This window comes from Lipotes vexillifer, unplaced genomic scaffold, assembly GCF_000442215.2.
Source record: "Lipotes vexillifer unplaced genomic scaffold, Lipotes_vexillifer_v1.1 scaffold961, whole genome shotgun sequence".
Classification (NCBI taxonomy): Eukaryota; Metazoa; Chordata; class Mammalia; order Artiodactyla; family Lipotidae; genus Lipotes; species Lipotes vexillifer.
This window is the reverse complement of record NW_006776468.1, coordinates 311,962-330,325: the sequence shown is the minus strand read 5'-3', so window position 1 is coordinate 330,325 and position 18,364 is coordinate 311,962. Positions and strand designations below refer to the sequence as shown.

At 39.1% G+C, this 18,364-nt stretch overlaps 1 protein-coding gene across 1 annotated transcript in view; it reads left to right on the top strand.

The window, feature by feature from the left end:
* ZSWIM5 (zinc finger SWIM-type containing 5) overlaps positions 1 to 18,364 on the top strand; it is a 264,541-nt gene that overhangs the window by 226,693 nt on the left and 19,484 nt on the right. Inside the window, exons 6-12 of the mRNA XM_007450379.1 lie at positions 2,099 to 2,278; positions 7,199 to 7,375; positions 9,682 to 9,828; positions 10,309 to 10,446; positions 11,858 to 12,118; positions 12,328 to 12,463; positions 13,316 to 13,473. Coding sequence (XP_007450441.1) covers positions 2,099 to 2,278; positions 7,199 to 7,375; positions 9,682 to 9,828; positions 10,309 to 10,446; positions 11,858 to 12,118; positions 12,328 to 12,463; positions 13,316 to 13,473 — 1,197 coding nt within the window. The remainder of the gene's footprint in view (positions 1 to 2,098; positions 2,279 to 7,198; positions 7,376 to 9,681; positions 9,829 to 10,308; positions 10,447 to 11,857; positions 12,119 to 12,327; positions 12,464 to 13,315; positions 13,474 to 18,364) is intronic.

Here is an 18,364-nt window from a genome sequence, read left to right as displayed (position 1 = left end):
GAAAGAGGGTTGGATGGTGGGGGTAAGTGTGTCCCTTTGTACAATATATATATTTTTCTTACTCCCTCAGTTTTTCGCATGGAAACCCCACCCTCAGTTGTACACAGTATTCCCAATCCAGAGCCTCTCTGAATCTATCTTTCCAGTGAGTAAAGCTCTGGTTTTCTTCCAGGAGAGCGAATGAACAGGCACTGAGCTACCTTGAATAGAGGAGGAAGTCTGTGATCCTGAGACCTTTGACAAACTTCTAACCTGTTCCACTGTATTTCAGCCCCACTTTCACCGAGGCTCTGCAGCATGAATCAGTCTGCTGCTGGGCTTTCCTAACTGCTTGATGGAGTTTTCAACTTTCTTCTGCTATATCAGCTCTCTCTCAGCCACATGCCTTCCAGATTCCCAATTTTATGACTCTTCTCTTTCATCTCTCCCATTCTCTGTGTCTGAGTTTATGCCTGTTTTTATCCCTCTACTTTCATTTTAGTGAAGTTATCAGGAGGGACTTATGATGAGCATATGTATTTAGTTAGCCATTTTTTAACTAAAATTAACTCATGTTTATTCTTCAAGGACAAACTCAAATGTTATAACTTTTCCTGACCCCACCTACAGAGTTAATTGTTCCATCATACATATTCTCTTAGCACTTTATATGTGGTTATAATAGCATTTACTATGCTTTAGTATAATTATTTTTTGAAGGACTCCTAACTATAATCCCCTTAAGAACCACCATTATATAATACTATTATATTACATAGTGTAGTTTCTTTTTCACTGTGGATTTGAAAAACTGAACTGAGCCAATAGAAATGAATTTTCATCATCTCTAGTTAGTACCTGAAATTGAGGCTTAAATGGTCTTTTAAAACATTCCTATTTGACTTTGAGGGGCCTTGAAATAGTGTCTGAATATACTGCCGTCTATATATGTAACACCATCCCAAAGGATGTTTAACTTAAGACACTCTGCAGCCAGGCTTATTGTTAACTTGAGATTGAGAATACTTCTGTCTCAGCCACATAGTCAACTTTGAAAATAAGAAGGTTTGCTTGCAAAGAAGGGTGATGTGGTCAAAGAAACAGTACTCATTGGTTATGTGGAATATGTGATACTCTGCTATAGTGACAGAGAAGATCCAAGAATGTGCTAGTTTTAAGGCATCACAGCTGATCAACAGTATCAAAATCCAAGTACAAATAAACGATTTTCCCTGGAAAAGGGAAATACTAAATTCCACTCTGTGCCAAATAATATGCTAGGCCCTTTACATTATGATCTCAGTTTTACAGTTGAGGGATTTGAAGCTCAGAAAGTCCAAGGTCAACTAAAATCCTTTTCTGAGCACCTTCCTTCTTATGCTAAATGCCCTTCCTCTGTGCTATTATTGCACCCTGAATATATCTTTATCTTAACACTTATCATATTAAAATGACACTGTGTTTATTTATCTATCTCCCCCATTGGACAGCTCCTCAAGGGTAGGAACAGGGTCTTATTCTCCAATACAAGGTCTTGAACAAGAACTCTCTCAATAAATGTTTGTTGGACTGCAGATCTGAGCTCAGAATTCAAGCCCAAATCTGTCTTGTTCATCATCACAGGCATATATCCAGATATCAAGATAGTCACTCTGCTTTAAGAAACCTTCGGGAAGGAAAAAATAAGCATTTCTGAAAACTTTAGCAGATTTGGTTTTGGGGCTGGTTTTTCTTTTTTTTTTTTTTTGCAGTGTGTGGGCCTCTCACTGTTGTGGTCTCTCCCATTGCGGAGCACAGGCTCCGGATGCGCAGGCTCAGCGGCCATGGCTCACGGGCCCAGCCGCTCCGCAGCATGTGGGATCTTCCCAGACCGGGGCACGAACCTGTGTCCCGAACCTGTGTCCCCTGCATTGGCAGGCGGACTCTCAACCACTGCGCCACCAGGGAAGCCATGGGGCTGTTTTTTTTTTTAGATTTGGTTTTTTATATTGAGAAAAGCTGATATTTTGGAAACTTTTCCTACCAACAAAAAATGGAAGAAAAGAGTAAACTTAAAAATTAAGGCTTAGACATACATCAAAGGAGAGATGTCAAGAATGTGGGTTGCTTTCTTTTCCAGGGGCCTTATGGGTGTGCATCATTTTAAATCCACATTGCAAATTGGAGGAAAAATCCTGTTGGCTGCAGCAGCTGCAGAAGTGGAATGACCTGGATGTCTGTCCCCTGGAGGATGGGAACTATGGGCATGAGCTGCCCAACATCACCAACGCACTTCCCCAGAATGCCAGTCACCGTTCAGGTGAGCCAGATATCAATTTAGCGTCTTCATGCCTGGAACTCCAAAAGGTCAGAGGGTAAAGCCTGAGAACAAAGGTGGCTGGACAACTTTTGGACTGTCAGAATTGTTATCCTAAATAAGAAAAGCCTGTTCTTTTGTTTGTCTTGAAATGCCAAACCTTAAATAAGGGTAAGCTTGTATCTTTGACATTGAGGATGCTGTCCTTTTCCACATCTAGAGTGTCCTTACAGTGCCCAGCCTAAATTCCTAGAGCCCTCTTCATGAATCCTCTTTACCCTTCAAGTTTTTCATGACTAATGGATCTTGGCCTCAGTTGGGGTTGGTTTTAGCTCAGAAGACCTACCTCAAGGGAATGATAGAAGACCTGGGAGAAAAAAAAAAAAAAACAACTTAAAAAAATGTCCTGACAATTGCCTTTCTTACTTACTTTTCTCTGTTTTCCTCAAATTTTTATACAGCAGATTTCTAGGAGGGGGTCATCGTTCCGAGATATGGCTAGGACTCTTGCTCCATTTTAAGACAAATCCAGTACAGTGATATTGTACCCTCTACCTTTTGAGCCCACTGATCAGGTATCACTGGACATCGACATTCACATCAGCTTTAGTTCATCTAACTCAGGCCATTTGCTGTTGGCAATTGATTGCTCTTTAGCCCATGGGGATCCTTTATTGGTAGATTTTATCAGACATTGATTTTACATGTCCTTCCTTTTATTTTAAGTGATAAATCTACTGATACTTTTAACCTCTAGGAGGAAATCACTTAAATTATTGTTCTTGCTTGGTCTTCATCTACTGTACCATAATTGATTATCAGTGTATTTAAGGCAACCAAGGTAATGAGAGATGAAAAGCCTACAACTTTGCCACTTGAAGCTACCCTTTGCTGGCATTCATCTAACCTCCACAACACAGGAATGTATCCTTTTAGTATTGACTTTGGTTTGGCATAGAGAGAGTCACATGTGTATAAACATATGCCTCCAGTCTGGCAGTTTCTTCCTTGTCACAGTATACTGGTGACAGTATATTTGAGGATGCTGTTTCCTCTTAAGTCTTCTCAAGCTGTGGCTGATTTATCTCTCACATCTCTTTACCTTTGGGCCTGATGGAGCAATAGGCATCCTGCTTATTCTTCATTGTCATTTCTACATCATTGTCCTACCCTCCTTCCTAAAATACCCCCCAGCTTTAAAGTCAGTGCTGTTAAAATATGCTGTCTGCTGCCCTCCAGGTTTTGGTCATTTGACCTCTGGGGCAATCCCCCTCATTCCTTGAAGAGTTTTGGTTACTGGTTCACTAACACTACTCTCTGCCTCTACTTCTATCATGATTCTTGGTCATTTAAATAGCCACATAGATGGTACTTTCAGTATTCTAGTCTTTCAGTTCTTTGACCTCCTCTCTTTTAATAGTCTGTCTTCTATCATAACTTAGCTATGCAACCCCAAGATCATACAAGCTTTAGCTTGTCATTACCAATAACTACACCTTCTTCACAATCGCAATTTCAAGCAGCTCTAATTAGCACCACCAGTCTTACTAGGTTATTTTCTTTGGTATTCCAGTTCCAGTAATTCTTTGACCCACTAGGAATTTTGATCCTATCACTTTTTCATTCTTGTGGTAGCCTCATTTTCCTTCTTATCCCGATTAGATTCCTTGGTGCATCATTATAATCACTACCTTGCATACATACTCAACCCCCTCATTCCCTTAGTTACACTCACATAGCAAAACCCTAACCTTAGTAGTTCAGTCTAACTTTCTAGTTACTCAGTGCTCACACCCGCACAGCTGAACATGGTGGAGAGAAACATGACTACGATAACTGGTCTTATCTTAAGTTTATGACCACTAATCTCAAGTGGGTCCATAGTATTGTCCAGACATCAACTACATTTCCCTAGTCTATGCCTTCTTTCAGTCTTCTAAATTACTATTTCACACCATCTTTTCCTTAAAACTTTCTATACTTTCTCCCCATCCTCACTTTCATCCTGAAGACTTGCTTTCTGTTCACTGAGAATATAGAAGCAATCAGAAGAGAATTTCCAAAACTCTGTCACCACATCTGCTTCTGTCTATACCCATCTACTCTGCCTCTTCTGCTGTTTTTGTTTGTGCTTCTGTCTAAGTGCAAACCCTCCATTTGTTCTTGAGATCTTATTCCTTTTATCTAGGACATCACCCCAGGAACTATCTCTACTGTCTCCTGCATCACAGGTATTTGTGGATTATTCCTCTGAGTATACAAGCACATTGTTTTATCTTTCATCCCAAAACAAAACAAAGCAAAAAACATTCTTGTTGACCCCACATGACTCTCTGTCTACCACCTTGTTTCTCTGAGGTAGTAGAAATAAGTGGTAGAATTAAGAAAAATGCTCAAAAGAATATTATATATTTATCTTCTCTACTTCTTCTGCTCTTATTCTCTCTTCAACTCATTCCAGTCAGGCTTTCATCCCTTCAGTACTGAAACATCTCTTGTACTGATCACTAACGCTAACCATTGCTAAATCTAGTTCTCAGTCAGAACCTTACTTGACCTATCAGCGGTATTTGTCACAATCGATCACTCTCTCCTTCATACACCTTATTTCCAAGACACTGCTCTCTTTGTTCTCCTCTTCATTGGCCCCGCCTTCTCAGTCTCCTTTACTGTCTCCCCACTACTTCCCAACCTAAAATGCTAGAGTATCCAGGGCTCAGTTATCAAACCACTTCTCTTTCTATATTTACTCCCCTGGTAATTGCATTGTTTTAATAATCATCTATATACTAACAACATCCAGATTTATATCTCTTGCCCAGACTTTTCCTCTCAACTCCAGATTTACATGTTCATCTACCTTTTTGATGCTTCAGCTTAGATATTAATAGGATCTCAGTAGGATTTCTTACCCCTCTAGCCCCACCCAAACCTGCTCCTCCTGCAGTCTTCCCTGTCTCCATATATGACAAGTCTATCTTAAAAACCTTGGAGTCATCCTTGATTCTTCTCTTTCTCATCCCAGATCTAATCCATGAGCAAATCCTATTACCTTTACCTTCAAAATATATCCAGGGTTCATTTGCTCTCATCACCTCCACTGCTTATCACTCTGACCAGATTACCATCATCTTTCACAGATTATTGCAGTGGCCTCCTAACTGCTTCCATCGTAAAGTCTGTTCTCAATACTGCTGCCAGTTGTCCTTTTAAAATGCAAATCAGATCATATACCTTCAATGGCTCAAAGACCTCCAGTGGCTTCTCATCTTTGCCTCATGGCCCAGAAGGCCCTCCATGGTCTGATTTCCTAGTATCTCTCTGACCTCATCTCCTATGACTTTCCTGCTTATTTACTCCATTCTAGGTACACTGGCCTCCTCACTACCCTCAAACACTCCAAATATGTTCCCACCAGTAGCACTTGCTGTTCCTTTTGCCTAGGATGCTCTTCCCTTAGTTATATCTGAGGCTTGCTCTTCAGTTCCTTCAGGTCTCTGTTCAAATGTTACCTTATTAAAAACCATGCTATATAAAACAATAACCCCCACCCAATACCAACTTGCCTTTCTCCCTAACTTTGCTTTAGTCTCTTCCTTAGCACTCATAACCATCTTATATATTTACTATACTATACATTCATTTAACTGTCTCTCCCCATCTGAATATAAAGGTCCATGAAGCCAAGGACTTCTTATATCCTCAATACCTAGAACAGTACCTGCCATGTAATAGGCAGTCATTATTTGCTGACTTCATGAAATACAAAACATATTGGGAGCCTAATCCCCACTGTGGGCTGAGCAGACCCATGGTGGATTCTCAGTTTAGCAGGAGAGGGGCTCCGACTGCAGCCAGTAGAAGGGTCATTGTGCTTCAACTGAGGGGTGACATGAAGGAGAAGCAATTTCAGTAAATATTGTCAGTGCTATTCTGATTTAATCCTCTGAGCCTGCACTCTAAGGAATATACCAGTTTCTGAAGAGATGACCAGATTCCAAGGACTTTTGCTTAGTAGATGAATATCTTCATTTCTTTCATGTTCAGTCTGAATCCTCTGACTTTCCCTCCCAGTATTTTTGCACAGGCTCAGTAGATGCACAACTCATTTGGGCATCTCTGGAAATACCTGTATTTCAGTTCTTGATCCCAGAATAGTTTCAACTGTTCTTAGTCTGGCAGAGAGTTAAATGATCGTTTATGTTTTTATTTCCTTAAATGTCACTTCCATGAGTCCTTCTATATCCACATTTTATGATTGTATCTTCCATTTGGTCTTCCTACACACCACCCTGAAGAATTGAGCTTACTTTGTCTACTGTTTCCCTGCAGCCCTTTTCCTGAAGAGAGATGGCATGGTAGGACTCCAGTGAGAAAACAATTTAGTCTTTTGTCAGCATCAGTTTTTCTTATGGGAGAACAAGGTTGTAAGCTTGCAGACACTAGTGTGATAAAGATACCAGAATACACAGGGCTTCAGCTCTTTTTCAGCTTTTATATCAATGTCACAGAAGTACTTAGTCTGATGTGGGTCATGCTGTAAAAGAAACAGGTTATGGGTTGGCCAGGGACATTACCTACCTGCCTCTCTGTTCCTCTGGCTTCTATAGAAGCAGTTTGTATCCTCATAATTGAGCAGCTGAGCACCACTGTCCCTCCTCTCTTTCATGTGGCTCTGGGTCCTAGGAGAAATTGGTCTTCAGCCATAGATCTGTGTAGAAAGGTTTTCCCATAGAGGGCACAGACACACTAAAAGCTATCCAATAAAGAAGCAACACAATGAACACCCAGACAGATGGCAGAGTGACTGCTGTCACTAACTATACACTATTCTTCTGCCATTCCTCCCACCCTGAAGAAGACACACGAGCTAGAGCTTCAGATTACCCATCATTGAACTGCTGCATTTCTTTCTTTCCCCAGATTCTTTATCCAGACCAAGACGGACAGTGTTCACTAGAGCCATCGAGGGCCGTGAATTGCATTGGCAGGACAGCCACTTACAGCGAATAATCAGCAGTGATGTATATATAGCTCCTGCCTGCCAGCAGGAAAGTGAGAGACTACTCTTTAATTCCCAAGGCCAGCCACTGTGGCTTGGTAAGTGTACCTGTCTTACTCTCAGAATTTCAGAGCCCACTCTCACCTCATGCCAAGCTTGAGTGAGCCACCTGCATAGGTACCAGCAACACAACTACACTTTGGACAGTCTTCATACAGATCTTCTGGGGCCTTGACTAGGGCCTCAGGGTATTTATGTGTAGCCTGGGCGATTTGCATATGTACAAATGAGGTACAGTAACCTCAAATAGAGGGATTTTATTGTTTCCTAAGTTTGGGGAGGGGAAAGGAGTTAGTAAATCTGAAAGAGTACTAACAAAATCATTAGACATTAGTTCACAGGCTCTCTTAGTCAGCAGTTACTGAGCAGCATTGTAATCTACTCTGAAATTACATATTTTGCTGAAAAGGCATGAACTTTGAAACTTAAATTACTCTGTACTAGTAGCTAAGGCACTATCTGCATTTGTCACCAAGCTGTCTTCCTTGCCTCATTCCTTCCGTCATCATAACAGAATAGAGCTGTTCCATTGTGAGTTTAAACCCTCCTCTAGCCTCTGTCAATCTGTTCTTGACTTTATTACAGAATGCCCATTCCAAACTAGACACTTTTTAAAAATACGCATTTTCTGAGTCTTAACGTCAATGGCATACATTTTTATTATCATCTCCCAATTCCCTACCTCCACCCCTCACCCCATATCTTTGTCTTTCACAAGATCTTGCTGAATCCACCTGAAATTCCCCTTGATTATATTTCTTCTTCTCTGATCTAACACTTCTAAAACGTATATATAACAAGCATGAGAAAAAATACAACCTCATTAATAAACAAAGATGCAAATCAAAACAACACTGAATTATCATGTTTCGATTGTCAAATAGTCAGAAATTTTATAAATAAAGATAATTAGGTTTTGGTAGAGGAGAGGTTACATGTAGGAGAGGTAGTCTCATATACTACTGGTAGGAATGTAAATGCTTACAACATTTCAACAACATTTATCAAAAGCCTTTAAAATACATTCATAGCCCTTGATCCAGGAATTCTACCTCTAGGAATTTATCCTGAGCTATAATTAACTAAGAATATGCATAAAGTTATGGGGCTTATTAGAGCATGGATGTATAATGTACAGAGGAGAAAAATTGGAAGCAATCTAAATGTCCAACAATAAGGGATTGATTGACTTAATGGATAGTATGCATATTCAGTGGAATGATATGTAATCATTTTTAATGTTATAGAAGTGTAATGATACGGGAAAATACTTACAATACGTTATTAAGTGGAAAAACCTAGTTACAAAACAATAATTAAAATATCCCATTTTTATTAAAATTAAATAGAAAAGTCTGGATATATTTTTTTTCATAAAATGAAGTATGAAACTAGAAATAATGGTATCTCCAATCTTTATTTTCAATTTTATCTGTATTTTCAAATTGTCTATAATTATTTGTATAATTTTTAATGTTATCTTAAAAGAAATCACAAAATAAACCGTAAATCTCATTATAATCACTTCCCCATTTATAAGCCTTTGGTAGTCATTTGTTATACCTAAGGTAAATCCAAACTCCTTAGTATGGCATCCAAAGCTCTTAACATCCCAGACTCTACCTTTCCAGGTTATCTCTAGCCACATAACCTAACTCCACACAGAACTATTTGCCATACTCTGAAGATGTTATCTAGAATACTTTTTATGCTTTTACTTATATGCCTCTGTTTATATGTTATATATAAAGGCAACCAGGAATGCCTTTCCCTGCTTGTCTACATATTTAAAATATTACTTGCCCTACAAAGGATATAGCTCAAATATTATTTTCTTTCTGTGTATATTTCTATCATGTCATTTCTTTTCAACTGTTTTATAATGATCCGTTTATGGATCATTTGTGAGCACTTTGAGGAACGTGACCATTTCGTATTCATCTTTGTAGCTGCTTTGCCCAGCATGCTACCTGGCATTTAATAGGTTCTCAGGAAGCATAGGATTAATAAACAAATGAGGCCTTTCCCTCTATAAAGGCAGTTTGTTGCTACATTGCCTTCCTGTAGTACATGTTCACAAAGAGGTACAACATTTTATTATCCTAGTTCTTTGTCCCTTTCTACACCAAACCACTACACTGGGGCTGCAGGGTATCTCCTTGGAGGTAGTACGTGTGACTTATTCAACTTTCTATCCCTAAAAGATAAAATACAATTTCTGGTACACAGTAGATGTCAGGTTGAATTTGAGGAACTGAACTGAATACAGTCTCCCTTTGTCAAGCATGAATTTTCCTGATTTGAAAATTTAACTCAATCAAAATATTTTCTTCTCATCTGGTAGAGCATGTGCCTACAGCCTGTGCTCGGGTTGATGCCCTGCGTTCCCATGGTTACCCAAAAGAGGCCCTCAGACTCACAGTGGCCATTATCAATACTCTGAGGTTGCAGCAGCAACGGCAGCTGGAAATCTACAAGCATCAGAAGAAAGGTATAGTGATCAAGAGCCATCTTAACTCCTTAGGCTGAGGCTGATGAGGATCCTCAGGGGCTGCATGGCCTAGTACTTAATTTTCATTAAGTTTCCTGGTGTTACAGGGGCTAGGGGATTCTAGGTCATTCTCCTTGCTGTGTGGAGTGCCTCACTTTACCTCTATGAATATCAGTTTTCTTATCTGTAAAATGGGAATAATAATGCTGGCCTGCCTCTCTCACAGGACAGTTGAATCCACTAAGATCTGGTATGTGCTGTCAGCAGGCAGCCTAAATGCATACCACATGCCTCAGAGCTGGATGATGAGCTTGTGACCAGTCTCATCAACCCAAAGCAAGACAGTGAGGGAAGCTTTACTTTGAGTTTCAGGGCCAACGTCTAAAAGAGACTGGTGAAGAGACTAATGGAGAGACCAGGCAGGGACAGAGAGCAGTGTGTCTCTATCACTCTCTGAAACCTTGACCTGCTTGTTTCCAGAACTGTTGCAGAGAGGAACCACAACAATCACAAACCTAGAAGGCTGGGTGGGCCACCCCCTGGATCCCATTGGCTGCCTGTTTCTCACTTTGACTGAGGCCTGCCGCCTGAATGATGATGGCTATCTGGAAGTGTCAGGTACAGGGGTCAGCCCAAGGCAAGGCGAAACTGCCCTTGGGAGCTCTCTTCTCCTCCATGACAGAGGCTGTTTTACCCCTCTTGCAGCCTTTTGGTCTCTTATCCAAACTGGACCTCCCCTGAGAGGTTTTCTTGGGATTGCTCTCTTTCCCACCTTCCTTTCCCACTCTGTGGACTGGCCCTGTCCTACTCACCCATTTTACTGTGCCAGCCTCAGTCTTCCTTTGCTCCTCTCATTTCCCTACCGTGTGAATGCCTAAAGAGTAATCCAAGGGGAATAAGAAGGGCTAGGGGGATTTGAAGAGTCAGAGGCCGAGTAGTCCTCAGAGTCTGGAAGGGGGAAAAAACTTCCATCAGCCGTGTGTATACCTTGCGTAATACTCTCACGTTCCCCTTGAACATTCTCCTTTATGGTGGTTTTGTACCAAATTTACAAAACAGAAATAAAAGGGAAGTAATTTAATAAAGTCTCAAAGTAGCAAGGACTTGAGACAGAACTGATTCTTCTTTCCTTTATGCTATCACTGTATTGTATACATACACCTGTTACGGTTTTTAGCACACTGCATTACAATCTGTTTACAAGTAAGTATGTCTTACTAGACTGTCAGGTCCCTGAACGCAGAAATTATGACTTATCATTGTGATCCTAGCACTTAGGGCAATAACTCCCATTTAATAGTCTTCCATAAATATTTACCAGATGGAGGAAGGGGAAAGGAAAGAAATTAAGACTCTGGCTTTTACACCTGTGCTCTCCTCCTGAAACTTTGAACCCAAAGGTGGAACATATAAAGTAATAATAACATAAAAGTTGCAAATGTCACAAAAGTAATAGTTTAACTGGATGGATTTGGATTTCTGTGGGTAGAGATACAAGGGGTGGCCCCAATGCAAGGTAGGGGCTACCCTATCTTCCCTCTGATCCCCTGAAAAAGGACTCATCATCTTTGGTCTGTTTCATCTGCACAAGGACACTTACATCTTGAAAACCTGAAGTTGTACTTGGGGTTTATTTACCATCGACATACACTTAGATCCTTCCACATACCAGGCCCTGGAGATGCCTCAGGCAGTAAGATGAAGTCTCTTTCCTTTAAGGTTCTTACATTCTAGTGACGAGACAGACACAAAAATAGATAATTATAGTATTACATAACATTCTAGCAAAAGATTAGTATGATTGTATTCTTCCCCAGCTGGCCTAGCCAGATAATGCATTAGGAAGGAGTTAGGAATCTCTGTAACCCTGTATAACCTTTTTTCAGTGTATTTGTCTTACTGTTCTGGTGTTTGACTCAGCTTCCCTGTGTTAGCTCTTGACCAAGCTATATTCCAAAGTGTGGGGGGAAGAGAGGCAGAAAAATCCATGGGGCCTGACCTACCGAATCCGGTGCCCTGTTGTCCTCAGATGTGAATGAAAGCAGAGCCCCTGTGTACCAGCATGTGCCTGTGGCTGCATGCTGCCCAGACAGCAGTGAGTCCTACCTGTCATTGGCCATGGAAGTTGCTCTGATGGGGATGGGTCAACAGAGGGTGATGCCTGAAGGCCTCTACGCGCAGGACAAGGTGTGCCGTAATGAGGAGCAGCTCCTGAGTCGACTCCAGGAGCTGCAGCTGGATGATGAGCTAGTGCAAACACTGCAGAAGCAGTGCATCTTACTCCTGGAAGGTAAGTAGAGAAGGGGCTATTGTCACCGAATCTTAGGCCTGTGACTCTGGGTTCCCCTCTCTAACAGAACACAGGTATAGCAACATTTTTGACGTTAAAGTATGGTGAAGGTTCTTATGGCTAGCAAACACATGTGGGATCCTAAGGCTCAAGACAGACAAATAAAAGCATACAGATAAATAACTGGCTGGCTTATCTTCTTCCTGCAGGAGGCCCCTTCAGCGGTCTGGGAGAAGTCATCCACCGAGAGAGTGTTCCCATGCATACCTTTGCCAAGTATTTGTTCTCAGCTCTACTGCCTCATGATCCAGACCTGTCCTATAAATTAGCCTTACGTGCCATGAGGTGGGTAGCCCTTTCCTAGCCCAAATGCCTCCACTAAACCAGAAGTCTCAGATGTTCTTTTTCTTTGTTTATCTCACTTTCTTCTCTTTCACTCTTTCTCTATTCTATTGGACCTGCCATCAGCCTGCCCTAAAATGCTTCAGATTTTTTCATACGATCTAGGATTCCTATCTGGGATGCCTTGCTGGTGACGCACTTGCTCCCTGGCTGCATTCTCAGTGAACTGTCTGAGAAAGTCTCTGAATTTTTAACAGATATGGAGCACCCAAGGCCTGAGTCTCTTTGTTCTGGGCTCAGTTTGGCAGCTTCACAAGGGGTTTGAGCCTTTCCATACCTAACTGAGAAATGGTTCCCAGGCACAGGTCACCAGATACATCTGGGGAAGTAGAAGTAAGTTTTTCTATATCAAGACTTGAGAACAATGAGCTATGGGCATCCTGTTTCCAAACTAGAATAGGATCCTTGGTTCAGGCAGGTGGACCTCTAGGATGCAGCAGAACATACAGAAGAAGAATTTTAGTTAGGCTATAAGGCTGAGAAAGCTCCTCAGCTCAACCAAAAAGGACTGCTGAGGATTACTTGGCATATATTTCTTATGCTTTTAAAAATAATCTTATGGTTTTTGAACTGTCTTTCAAATCCATTTGCAGTAAGAACTATTCAGCTTGAGTTCTACAAGTGCCCAGGCACTCACCTCATATAAAGTACGGTACCATAGGTTTTAAAACCTTCAAAGTTCTTCATTAACCCTTTCCTGCCCAATTCCTCCCCAGCAAAGAACAAGCTGCTCTAAGGTGGCTCCAAATGGCAAGGGTCTGGGTGATAGCTTATGACTCTCCCTGGGTCTTCTAGGTTACCTGTTCTAGAAAACTCAACTTCTGCAGGCGACACTTCCCACCCTCACCATATGGTATCTGTGGTGCCCAGCCGTTACCCTCGCTGGTTCACGCTTGGACACTTGGAATCGCAGCAGTGTGAACTGGCCTCCACCATGCTGACTGCTGCCAAAGGTGAGCATAGAAAGACCTAAGGCTCCAGCACCCCCAGTATGCCTGCCCAGGGAAGCTATCTGTCCTCCCCTAAGGACTTAAAGTGATAGGGATCCTCACTTTGATTACTGCTATTTGAATGAACACCTGAGTCCAAGCCAAAGTTTTGCTGTAGTTACTAATTGTAGGACTCTGAGTACAGAGAATGAGATCATCTTTAAGGTAACTTCTAAATCTAACCTTCCATATGATAAAGTCACTTTACCTTTCTAAGCCTCTGGTTTAAAAATCTATAAAATGGGGGGCTTCCCTGGTGGCGCAGTGGTTGAGAGTCCGCCTGCCGATGCAGGGGACACGGGTTCGTGCCCCGGTCCGGGAAGATCCCACATGCCGCGGAGTGGCTGGGCCCGTGAGCCATGGCCGCTGAGCCTGCGCGTCCGGAGCCTGTGCTCCGCAACGGGAGAGGCCACAACAGTGAGAGGCCCGCTTACCGAAAAAAAAAAAAAAAAAAAAATCTATAAAATGGGGATCATTGTCAATGACCTGTCAGCTTCCCAGGGCCATTGGAAAACCTACTGAAGTGATGGAGCTTCAGATCTCTTTACAGATACGAGAGTTTATGATTTTTCTAGGGCCCCTGGTCAAAAGATAGGCAGTCCAGAGTGACTCAGGCTTTTAAGCTCACATACTCCATGTTAGTTATGTAGGTTTTATCACAAAGAGAAGTGAAAATAAGCCCCTGAGAAGTTATAATAAAATACTAGCTACCATGGATTATGAATATTTTTCCGATACCAGGAAACTACATGAGTTTTTAAAAGCACGTTTTAAATTTAAAATTACTTTATGTTGTATCTTCTTATTGCAAAAAAAAATGCATGCCCATTGTAGAAAAGATAAAAGATACAGATAAATCAATATAAAAATGATCAAAAAACCAATACAAAAATTGAACAAAATATGATCAGTTTATAGAAAAGAAGATACAGATGACTTTTAAACAATTAAAATGCTCGGCCTCACTGGAGAAATACAAATTAAAATTACCCTGAGATAACATTTTTCACAAATCTTATTGACAAAAGTAATAAATTTGACAATAGTCATCCATGTCAGAAGTGGGGGTGGCAGTGTCCTGGCATGGAGTGTCAGATTCCAAGCAGGATAAGGATGACTGCAAATCCAGGATGCTCAATGACCTCAAGCACAAGAAATATGGAGAAAATTATACCAAGGCACATCATAATCAAATTGCTTAAAACCAGTGATAAAAGGGAAAATCTTACTTAAAAGCAACTAGAGGGAAAAAGTACACATTACATAAAAAGGACAAAAGATAAGTATGAGAGCAGGTTTCTCATTAGAGGCAGTGTAAGCCAGAAGACAGTGGAGAAATATCTTTACAGTACTTTTTAAAAAAACTTTTGACCTAGAATTCTATACCAGTGAAAATATCTTTCAAAAACAAAGGTGAAATAAAAATCTTTTCCAGACAACCACAGTTGAATTAGAAATCAATAATAAAAAGATATATGGAAAATCCACCGAAGTTTTGGAAATTAAACCACACACTTCCATATAACTCATTGGACAAAGGGAGAATAACACAAGAAAATTAGAAAATATTTTAAACTGAATGAAAAAGCACAACATATAAAAATTTGTGGATTGGATCTAAAGCTTTACTTAGCAGGAAATTTTTAGCACTTAATACCTATATTTGAAAAGAAGAAAGGTTTCAAATCAGTGATCTCAGATTCTGCCTTAAAAAGCCAGAAAAGGAAGAGCAAATGAAACCTAAAGTAAGCAAAAGAAAGGAAATAATAGAGATCAGAACAGAAATCAATGAAATAAACTATAGACAAACAGACAAAATCAATGAGACAAAAAGCTGTTTCTTTGAAAAGATAAATAAAATTGAAATCTTTGTCCAGACTGATCAAGAAAAAATGAGAAGACAAAAATTACCAATATCAAGAATGGGAAAAGTGACATCACAACAAATTCTAAAGGCATTAAAATGTTAATAAGGGAATATTATGAATAACTTTATGCTAATAAATTAAACAACATAATGAAATAGACTGCTTTCTTCATAGACGCAAACTACCAAAGTTCACTCAAAAATAAATAAGAATTAGCTAGGTATATACCCAAAAGAATTGAAAACATGGACTTAAACAGATTATTTGTACACCAATATTAATAGCAGCACTATTCACAGTAGCCAAAAGTTGGAAATAACTCAAGTATCCATCAACGGGTGAATGGATAAACAAAATGGAGTATATGCACACAACGGAATATTATTTAGCCATAAAAAGGAATGAAATTCTGATATATGTTACAACATGGGTGAGCCTTGAAAACATTATGCTAAGTGAAATAAACCAGACACAAAAAGACAAACATTGTATGATTACACTTATATAAGTTACCTAGAATAGCCACAGTGAAGAAATAGCAATAGATGCTAAACTAGTGGTTGAACATTTGATGAGAAACAGGATATTTACATAGTTTCAAAGTATCTCTCTACAAATTTGGGATGATGAGAAAGTTCTGGAAATAGTGGTGATGATTGCACAACAATGTGAATGTCTTTAATGTCACTGAATTGTACCCTTAAATGGTTAAAATGGTAAATTTTATTATGTATATTTTACCACAGTAAAAAGAAAAGAATAAATAGAAACAAATTTCAAAGAAATTGAATTGGTAGTTAAAAACCTTTGAAAGAAAAGAAAGAAAATCCAGGACTAAATGGTAAATGCTACCAAACATTTAAAGAAAACATAACAATTCTATATAAACTCTTGCAGAAAATTGAAGAGGAGGAAGTATTTCCCAGCTCAGTCTATAAAATCAGCATTATCCTCACACCAAAATCAGACAAAAAACTATTATAAAAAAGAAAACTCAGAATAATATCTCTCATGAGCATAGGTGCAAAAATTCTTAATAAAAATTGTAACAGATTGAATCCAATAATGTATAAAAAAGGATAATATATTGTAATAAGTAGGGTTTACCCCCAAGAATGCAAGGCTGGTTTAACATTCAAAAATCAATCACTGTATTTCACCATGCCAATAGAGTTAAAAAAGAATACCCATATGATCATCTCAGTAATATGGAAAAAGAACCTGATAAAATCCAACATTTATTCCTAATAAAAACAATTAAAACCCTCAACAAACTAGGAGTAGAAGGGAACTTCTTCAACATGATAAAGGGCATCTATAATACAGCTACCCTTATACTTAATGGTAAAAGACTGACTGTTTTCTTCCTAACATCAAGAACAAGGCAAAGATGTTTACTTTCACCTCTTCTATTTCAATATCATAACGATGATTTTAGCCAGTACAATAAAACACTAAAAAGAAGTAAAGCTATCCAGATTAGAAAGGAAGAAGTAAAACTGTCTTTATTCTCTGATGACATTGATTGTCTATGTAGAAAATCCTATGGAGTCTACAAAAAGCTATTAGAACTAATAACAGATTTAGCAATGTTTCAGGGTACAAGATCAATATACAAAAATCAGTGGTATTTCAATATACCAGCAACGAACAATCAGAAACTGAAATTTTTTAAACTATCATTATAACATCAAGAAAACATGAAATACTTGAGAATAAACCTAGCAAAATATGTACAAGAAAATCATATACAATGCAAATCGTAAAACATTGCTGAGAGAAATTAAAGAAAACCTAAATAAAAGGGACATACTGCACTCATGGATTGGAAGACAGTATTATTAAGATGTTGATTCTCTACAATTTGCTATTTAGATTCAGTGCTATCCAAATCAAAATCCTAATAGGCTTTTTGGAGTAGAAATCGATAATCTGATTATGAAATTCGTATGGAAATTCAAAGGACCTAGAGTAGCCAGAAACAACTTTGTGAAAGAAAAATAAAGTGGGATGACTAACACCACCTGATTTCAAGACTTATTATAAAGCTATAGTAATCAGCAAAGGGTTATTGGTGTAAAGATACACAAATAGATCACTGAAAGAAAACAGAGTCCCAATACAGATCCACATATATGTGGCCAATCTATTTCAGTAAAGGGGCAAAGCCAATTCAGTTGAAGAAAATGAAGGTCTTTCAACAAGCGGTAAAACATATACAAAAATTAGCTCATGATGGATCAAGGACCTAAATGTAAAAGCTAAAACTATAAAACTTTTAGAAGAAAACACAGGACAAAATCATTTTCATTTTTAGTTAGTCAAAGATTTCTTAGATACAACACTAAAAGCACAATCCATAAGAGAAAAAAGTTGATAAATTGGACTTACCAAATTAAGAACTTCTGCTCTGTGAAAGTTACTATTGAGAATGAAAAGATAAGCCACAGAGGGGGAGAAATATTTGCAAATCACATATTTCATAAAGGACTTGCATCCAGAATATGTAAAGAACTCTCAAAACTCAACAATAAGAAAATGAACAACCCATTTTTTTAAATGGAAAAATATCTGAACAGACACTCCACCAAAGAAGATATTCTGCTGGGAAGTAAGCACATGAACATGCTCAATATCATTAGTCCTTAGGGAAATGCAAATTAAAACCAAATAAGAGAAAGGCTAAAATTTAAAAAACAAAAAGCAGCTGTAGTGAAGACTGACTGTAGGAAAGACTGGCAAGGATGAAGAGCAACTGGAGCTCTTGTACATTGCAGGTAGAAACGTAAGTTGTACAACCACTTTGGTAAACCATTTGGCAGTTCCTTAAAAAGTTAAATAGACACCTATGCATATGATCCTTCCATTCCACTCATAGGTATTACCCAAAAAGAAATGAAAGCGTATATCCATACAAAGACTTCAACATGAATGTTCATAGTAGCTTTATTTTTTTTTTTTTTTTTTTTTTTTTTTTTTTTGTTTTT